General features: G+C 46.4%; 1 protein-coding gene across 1 annotated transcript in view; it reads right to left on the reverse strand.

The window, feature by feature from the left end:
* The window catches only part of LOC121047831 (protein slit-like), a 91,232-nt gene extending 88,527 nt beyond the window's left edge, over positions 1 to 2,705 (reverse strand). Inside the window, exon 1 of the mRNA XM_042294495.1 lies at positions 2,026 to 2,705. Within this exon, the coding sequence (XP_042150429.1) occupies positions 2,026 to 2,705 (680 nt within the window). The remainder of the gene's footprint in view (positions 1 to 2,025) is intronic.
* Positions 2,706 to 9,335: the final 6,630 nt, after the last annotated feature.

The raw sequence follows: 9,335 nt of genomic DNA on the forward strand, positions 1-9,335 counted from the left end.
GGCTCTTGGTTATTATTATGGAATTTAGTCTATTGCCCTGCCCCTCCGAATAATAAGGATAAAGTAAACAAGAATCATTCAACGCCATAAATTGTACAATTTGCTAAAAGACTATTTCACTACATGGTAGCAAACGCAGAGTTCCTTAAATAGAAATATTTCAATGTTCCAGTTGCGTGAGCCTGCTCCATGCTGGTATGGAGCGCTACGCTGAAGAGCAGCTCTGAACGAACATCAGCTTTTTAGTTCCTTCTGACTTCAAGATTCTGTAATTGACCCGGCGCCATCTCAAGACAAAAGTAATAGGCCTGTTCCTACTGTTTATATTTTTGCACCTAGCAGCTGGCGCACACTTCACACTTGGTTGGGTCGGATTAAATAAATAAATGAACGCAAACGACCATCGACTGACTCCGCGCGAACAAGCCAAAAACTATCTCTTATTTATTTCAGAGTCTCTTTTTTATTCCACCTTAAATTTTAGAAAGAAAAAAATATCATCCATGCAGAAGTGCAATTTTTGCGACCGAAGCGACGGAAGCGAGAAAGAACTGTTGGCACGTAGGTTGGTAATAACACCGCACGACTGCATAGTGATTGTATCGGATTTGCTCCTAAGGTTATCTACAAAAACCTAGAAAAGACCAGCCTTCTTTTCTAAGAAGACTGCGTAACCCGTAACAACGTAGGACCTCATTTAAAAAAAGGTATGGCAACACGTAAGACGCGGGGTAGGCAGAAAATGTAACACATCTTTCCACAAAGCTTCCGCCACTTTCGCCAGCCGAACATAATTAGAACTTTCGCAGCTGTTTGATGAAAGCGAGCGCATGCGGTAAACATTTCTTGGAAAATGTCTTCTTTTTTGAACATATAATAGCCGTGCGAACACGACGAACGGAATAGCACATTAAGTATCATCCCGACACCTGATCGTGGCTCGTGCGGTCGACACACCGGGTGAATGAGATCATTGTCTTTTTGTCCTTAACATTTTTCAGAGAGTTACGAAAGTTCAGGCCGACCGTAATGAAGTTTCAGCGGCTCAGATGTGAGGGCACTTATAACGCATACTGGGGCCTAGAACGAGTAGGAAGTCAGTTTGTCCCGAAATGGTGTCTGACGCCTTTGCTTTTAAATGAAAAATGTGGCCAGTGTTGTCCGATTGCTAACTTGGGATCTTTCACCTGCATTACGAAGTACGCTACAAGAAAGTATGTTACTGCAGAACACGTAGACAGCAAATCAGGGCGAATCACAGAAGGATCCCAGCCAATGGTGAAGGTCGCTACGATATGAGAAGATGCGATGTGTACAGGGACAGCGTTTCACTTGCTGATTCTTCCTGCATGCATCAAAGTTTTCATATCCAATCGTGTGCTGAATTTCCACATTAACATATTTCTTCGCCCTGATTGGCTGTCGACTTGTTCTGCTGGGAGATGAACTCAAACGTTTTTGTAGTGTAATGACACGACCGCACACCTCTCCAATGCTGGACACGAGATCAAAACAAGCGGGTGGAAATCAAACTTAGGAAGATTGTGGGAAAGTAATCCAGCTTTTCAATGGGTACGTTTTCTGTGTTTTGGGGAGTCATTTCTTTTTTTTTAAGTAGCCAACAAGGCAGTTTGACAGAAGAAATATAGCTGTGAAACTAAGAAAAATAGTTTAGTGTGACCATATTGAAGACCGGAAATTCTTAACACAAAATCGGAATTAACTACTGAAATCATCAGAAGGCTGAACTGTGTGTGTTTACAGTATCGTTTTGTAACCCATACGCTGCTCCTGACAGGTGCATCAGAGCAGGCTTCACAATCGTAGGGCACAGCCTCGATTGCATTAATTATAAAATAACGCGATTTTTTAAAACTATCTACTAGCGTACTGGACTTAGCACAAAAGAAAAAGCTCCCGCAAGTAATCTTATGTCTGGTGTCTTCTCATTAGCAAAATCGGACGCATTGTCACCTCCCCACTAGAAATTTTGACTACTTCTGAGTATTTACTCGAAGTACTTACTCAAGCTCGAGGTAATGTAGCTTCGGAGCAGGCAGCGGCAGCATCGATCTCAAAAATTTCTTTAGGTTGCATTTCTGCACGATGACGCGTTCGAGATTCTTCAGCGAGGACAGCCAGTTCTCGTCGATGTAGCCGATGGTCGAGTTGTGGATATAGACATGAGTCATACTCTGCGGAAGGTCGTTGAAATCGCGAGTGAGCTCGAGGTGCTTCATGTTCCAGAACTCGAGCTTTTCAAGCTTCTTGAGCCGGCCGAGCATTGTCCAGGAGTCCGGAAGCGTGCTGCCGTCCCTGAACACAATGAACTGGAGCGAGTCCTCAATCCCCAGGAACGGGTTGGGCCCGGTCTCGAACTGGGCGAAGCTGTGCGCCCGCGCGTTCCGCAGCTCAATGCCGCTCACGTCGCCGTCCGCGAAGGTGCCGCCTGGGTAGTAGTCCAGCTGGCTGTCCTCCAAGATGAACCACAGGTTGGGATACTTGAGGGCACGCTGCACGTAGTGGTAGAAGTCGCCCACTTTGTTGAAGTTGACGCAGGTGTAGAATTTGTATTTGTCGCAGTCTTCGCTACAGGCAGACAGGTAATCCCTGTCCTGACACGAGGGTCCGGAAGCCACCTCATGAAACAGCGTAGTTATGGTTGCTAACACCGCAGCGGCAACCGCTGTTTCCCTGACCGGCATCGTCGCACTTTGCCTTGGCGCAACACGAAACAAACGCCGTTAAGCGTTTTGGTGATGATAGCAACTCCAACCGGTTCCGCTCAAGGGCGCACGCGCTCTCGAGTCTCGACACAACACCCCTCAGAGATGCCCGCACCCGTTCAAAGGCGGGAGAGTGGAATGAACGCTTCGCTCATTTACGTCGAAGGTTGTTCAGCTCGAATAACACACCTTGAATAATTCACGGCCTTGCACCGCCTAGACGACAGCGTTATTTGCCAGTACATTAGATACAAGTAAATATTTATGTTAAAACTTGCCAAATAAAAAGGAATAATGAACACAAAACACGCTGAGAATAAATTACTTCCGAAGTCGTAATTTTTTTTTTTTTTTGTTAAATGCTTGTAATCCAGCTTTTACCCTCTTTTATGCACGCGTAGTTCACAATGGTCCGAATCAGTAGGTAATTAGTTTGGTTGATGCAAACAATACTTCAGAAACCGCGCGAACATGTGGTGAAAGTAAAATTTAAAACGGTTTGGCTTACCAAAATTAACAGTTTAATTAAACGTTTCGTTTCCTTTGCGGGAGGCACCATTAGTACAGTAAGGAGCCATGAGTTGCACCTCCTATTGCTTGTACACTCGCATTGCTTTTTTGTGTGCGGACCATGCCTGCCACCTGGGAGGCGAAACGTTTCAATAAACTCTATTTTGTTAAGTTAACGCAGTTTTTTATTATAACTTCTATCAACTCATTCGGTTCAATACAGGATGCATATTTCAAATTAAAAAAACATTTTCCAGACGTTTTCATTCTTGTGGGTAGCAAACGTAGAACTGGAAAAAGGCAAGTTTTCTCTTCGTGATGCAAACGTGCTGATTTAATGCCGTTTGATGCCCACTTGTTTTGTCATTCATTCCTCATAAATTGTTGTGTTCTTACACATAACTCGCTGAAGTTTAAATAAACTACGTGAACTCTACGGAACCTTATCAAACATGCTTATTATGACAGGGGTTTAAAGCTTGACTAACACGTATTACTGCACTCCTAAAACACCGTTCGAACACTGCCTTCAAACTTCTTATCAACAAAGTTTAACAACGGTCACGGCAGCAGGGTTTCGACGCAGCGTATTTTGAGTATGTCAACCGGAGCGCATCTCGGCTTTTGTGATAGCCATAAATGACGAGTTCGATTTGGGCGCCGAAGTCCGATTTGAAGACCTGTCATATGGGAATCCAGGATGATCACGATAGTATGAACAGTTTCGTATCTGCAACGCGCGAGCGAAAGAGTCCCGGAAGGTGGCCAATTAACCGCCAGTCTTCGGTTATTCGGTGGCCGTACCTGGTAAACCAGATCGGACAACAAATGTCGGGCGGCCGTACAAAAACAACGTTAGCTCAGGTACACCCACGCAAAAAGTTATGAACTCCACATCGAATGTGCCCTTTCCTCGTTTCAGGGGCTCTATCTTAACTCGTGAAAGTTGCATAACGTGAACCGCTCCTTGGTACGAGAGGCATGTGAATGGGTCATTGAACAGAGTGATTAACAACTTGGAGTGAAAGCATCTTAGAAAAATGCGCTGAGAATCGGGACGAGACACTTTAGGATTGGGCAGTTAACTTGTTGGCTGACCTACATTAAGCGACCTGTTTTGGTCCCTCTTTGCTTGCGTTGACATCCACGAAAATTTGATAAAAGGTAGCAAAGCATAACACAAGAACTACCAGATCTGGATTCTTTTTTTGCAGTTAAATTAAGTCAAATAGTACAGCTAAAACCTACAGGACGACCTAGTCTTCTGTCATCGCTTCATCGCAGTCGCTTCATGTCGTCAAGACAAACAACCTTAAACATTGTTGGTGCTACGTTTTCAAGGTCAGCGTAGTTTTGGTTTTGGTTTGTCAAAGCTACTTGCGAGAACGCACATGTCCTCGTGCAGCAGTATGGGAAAGGAGCACGCCGGCGGCGTCGCCTTTGTCGCCTATTCTTCGTGGAAAGCCTAGATTGTAGAGAAGGTCATACTGAAACAATGGGGAGCGTTTGCAGTTTAAAGGCGGACGCCTCCATCGGAGATTGCTCGTAATTGCTCATGCGCGGTGTTATCGCGTGGCTACGAGGAAAGCTAGCGGTAAGGAGGAGACGCTCGCGGACGACCAACGCGTTCGTCACCTGGAGCTCGTATTGCAAACGCCGGCCATAGGCCACGTGACCTTGATCGAGCAGTCGGAAATAGAGTATTTCATACAGTGTCTCAATGTTGCTGGCTTCCGCCGTCCTAGAGTGGAGGCAACTCTGTCGTCTGGCAGCGGAACCGCAATATTGCTGCCTTGTTCGCTCGTCGAGTCTATGTGGTACAAGGCTTATGCAGCCGTTTATGAGCTCTCTACGCAGCTAGTGAGCTAGCATCCCCACCTGTGAAATAAAGCGTGACCACTTCAAGACACGTAACGTCACGTGTTTAGTCAAGTATGCGTTTAATTTTCCATTTAAAATTACGATTTAGTCCGCATATAAAGCAACAGTGCTCGCGAAAGTTCTGTCGGTTGCCGCTGGCACTGTGGTCAAGTTCTTAAATATGGTCGATCTATGCAAGTACATTTGATACCGACTATGTTCGTTATCATCTGCTCCAATACATACCCGTGTTTGGCCTTGCATTGAATGAAGAAAATGAAAGCGATCAGGCGAGCGAGGCGCAGATACGCTAGCATATGCGTTCTGTTCTCTATCGCCTCTTATTCGCCGATATTGTTATCTTGATAAGTTCTGGATTAGCATTCAGAGCTTCTGAAATAAGAACGCCATAGTACGAGATATCGCGTCAAAACCTTTTGAGGTTGTTTTTTTTTTCGTTTTTTTTAATCGGAAGGATTTAATTTTAGAAACCAAAACTATGCCAATATCGCTGGAATTCTGAGTATATTTGGACCCGCTGTGCTTCCAAGAGCTACGAAACTGAAATGAGTCGTTTGGTGCAAGAAAAAGCACTGAACAGGCGGCCGTCCTGCAGGGTATAAAGGTAATTTGACAAGCAAACATTTCTCGCCTGTTGGTGCAGCTGTTCTAAAAACCTTGTCAACTTACCTTTTAAAAAAAGAAGGAAAGTTGCTTGCCTATTTTGTGTGCGCTGGTGCCCTGTAGGCACCAGAGCACATACAGAAGTACACGCACAAATCCCGACAGATTCAAGTTTTGTCCTACATTCCCCTAAACGGCCGCGGTAGGTATCTATAAATTTTGTTTGCTGGCCTGTTTTCTCAAAAAACCTTCCGGAGACAGAAATCAGAATATTTTATTGATTACTATTACACTATTTTTGCTCGCCTTTCCCTTAAAATGCACTGATGCCGACAGAAATCAATAAATGCACGTTTAGTTTACATATATCTCTTCAGGTGAGTAACATGTTCTATTAGATAAGTTTATAGTATTGAAAACTAAAATAAGAAAAATCATTGCAATTAACATACATGCTCCCCTGTTCTCAAATGGAAAGTAATTCTTTAACACAGTGTATGAGCACCTGCAACAGGGTTGTATTGAACATTTTACAACATGCAAAAGGCTTACAAAGCAAGTTTAAAGTGGAGAGGATGGAGATCGTTATGGTGGCGCACTCAGTACAGGATTCATTACAACACTTGTTTACTTGACATTTTGAGGGCAAAGAGATGGGCTGCAACTAAAATTTAGAGTATTGTTTAGACATGGATAAGATTTGAGGATAAAAGCCCGAGACCAAAGAAAGGGAAATAAAAAAAGGCAGAAAACATAGAGATCTCAAACAACACTAGGATTTATTTGACACAGCAGCTTGATATATACAAAAAACAGGACTCACAGACGCTTATAAAGAAAAACTCAGAAATAAAACACACACTAAATAAAAAAAAATCAATCACACACAACCAAACTCAGATTCCACAAAGAAAGTGATAACACACCACTTACCAAAATAACTAATAAAAAAATGGATTTTTTTTTTTGGGACTGCACAACAATACCATAAAAAATTCGGGACACATAGATGCCTGGATAAGAATCTACAAATATAAAATCCACATAAAATTAAAAGAAAAAATAATCGGACACACACTTTTCACAAGAGAAGTGGCAACACTCACTGAAACTTGCCACTCCTCGACCACGATCAGCGGAAGTTATTTGCGGCGCTTTACTGCAGAACCAAGTCGAAGAAGCCTTTATCTGAAATAATTTATCACGACCTGAAATACCACTTTCTAGCACTTAACTGTGCGGCAAAAGACCCGGCGATTGCAAGGAAACAAAGTTGCTACTCACGCTGCACACAGATGACAAACGGCTCGGCTCCCAGTCGTCGCGCTTTATCTGTGCGAGCCAAAGACGACTCCGTTTGGCGTTTGTTGGGACGCCGTACACCTTCCACCAATTCCTCGAGTGATTCTAACACTGCGGCACGCAGCAACCCGGCATTTGTAAAAGAACAAGTCAGTTCAGCGATCCCACGCGTGCATCGGCAGCCGATCGGGGAGGCAAAATGGCGGTGGCGGCTGGGAGCGAGATGGAGAAAACAAGGAAAGGCGGCACTTGCCCTCCCAAAGGATGTCCCCACTCTAACAAGGCGCAGCCGGCAAGCAACATTGAGGCACTCTAGTCTTTCTTAGAGTTCCTGTATAGACCTTTCCAGCGGCAGTCTCAAACGAAGCGAGCGTTTAAAAAATGCTGAGTCACTGAGCTGTGGACGCATGCGCAGCGTCCGATATACCGCACAGCAGATCAACAGCGCATGCTTGGAAGGCGTACCACAGCCCAGCAGACGAAGATGGCAGCGCGCAGGAGGCGATTTCTGCAAAGGTCTATAGGCTCCCTACGGGAGCCAGAGTTGCGCATTTGTTTTCCCCGCGCCGCCATGCCGCTATTCGCCGAGATTCATCACGTGAGGAGAAAAGCATCCGGTGGCGTGCAAGAAAGCCACCTTTACGGTCGCTCCGCCGACGTTTCTCTTGCCCCGGCGTATGTTTCCCTGCTTTCCGCCTCCTTTTCCTCCTCTCCTGTTTTCCATGCGCGGCGGCGCGCGCGGCGCCGCTATTCGCCAAATTTAGTCACGTGAGGAGCAAAGCATCCAGCTCGTGCGGGAAAGCCGGCGCTACGGCCCCGCGCCGAGGCTGAATGCGCAACTCTGCTACCGTAGGTAGCTATACAGGAACTCTAGTCTTTCTGGTTGTTCGCTGCCACCTAGTGGTTGTCGCCACCTACTCGTCGGGAAGCAAATGTGGCGAATTGCGCGAGAGTAATGTTTACGCCATTAATACGACAGGATTTAATGCTTTCACAAATTCCGCAAGCTTTTTCCGTGGAGCAAAACTTGAGCGAACGTAATCTGATTGCTGCAGCTGAAAAGAACCCATCAATGAAAATTATATATTCCCCACTAGGAGCGCCCTGGACGGGGCTTGAGTTTTGTCTAGGGGTGTCGCGAACCGGCCGCGGTTCGAGTTTGACCAGGTTCGACTTTTTCGACCTTTTAGTGGAAAGTTCGACGAACCTTCTATTGAGGTTCGACTCGTGTGCGCATGCGCGACAGGCTGGCCAGTTGGCTTCGGATTCGATGATAATGGCTAAGAGAAGAATTAAGTGCAGCGCTGATTGGCTATTTCAGTTAATACAGTACTAAAATTAAGTTATTAACTTCTTCAGTGATTAGACTGAGTTTCTTTTAATCACGACTGTTCACACTATAAAAAAAAGCCGTTTACAACTCCCTGTAACGCCGAATTGGAGCGCAGCTCTTGAGGAGGAGGAGGGAAGGGTACTGAGGGGAGGGTAGACCCCTCCTCCTCCTCCCCTCATTCTTTGATATGCTCCGGGAAGGGGTCACGTGACTTCGGGGAGGGGGGTCACGTGACCTCGGGGAGGCGTGACCTGGGGGTCACGTGACCTTGGGTGTCACATGGGGGTCACCTCAAGGTCACGTGACCCCCAAGGTGACCCCCACGTGACCTCAGGGGGTCACGTGACCTCAGGGGGTCACGTGACCTCGGGGGTCACGTGACCTCAGAGGGGTCACGTGACCTGGGGCGTCACGTGGGGGCCACCTTGGGGTCACGTGACCTTGAGATGACCTTGGGGAGACCACGTAACCTCGGGGGTCACGTGACCTCAGAGGGGTCACGTGACTTGGGGGTTACGTGACCTTGGGGGTCACGTGACCTTCAAAGGGTCACGTGGGGTCATCTAGGGGTCACGTGACCTTGAGATGACCTTGGGAGGGGTCACGTGATCCCAAGATGACCCCCAAGGTCACGTGACTTTGGGGGTCACGTGACCTTCAGGGGGTCACGTGGGGTCATATGACCTTGAGATGAACTTGGGAGGGGTCACCTGACCTGGAGGGGTCACGTGACCTTGGGATGACCTTGGTTACGCCGACGGCGACGCCGACGCCGCTCAAGCCGGGAACGGGCCCCTAAGAGCTGCGCTCTAATAACCCTTTACATGAAAAACGCCAACACGCTCGTTTTGTACTTAATGAAAAAAAACTTTTCCAAACCTAGACATGCTTGTATCAAGGTCTGGCCACACTGTTCACAAAGTCGAACCGATCGAATCTGGTGAAAAGTTCGAAGGCCGAAGGTTCAACCAAAAAATCTG

The sequence above is a fragment of the Ixodes scapularis genome, unplaced genomic scaffold (genome assembly GCF_016920785.2).
Source record: "Ixodes scapularis isolate PalLabHiFi unplaced genomic scaffold, ASM1692078v2 PGA_scaffold0__279_contigs__length_252992795, whole genome shotgun sequence".
Classification (NCBI taxonomy): domain Eukaryota; kingdom Metazoa; phylum Arthropoda; class Arachnida; order Ixodida; family Ixodidae; genus Ixodes; species Ixodes scapularis.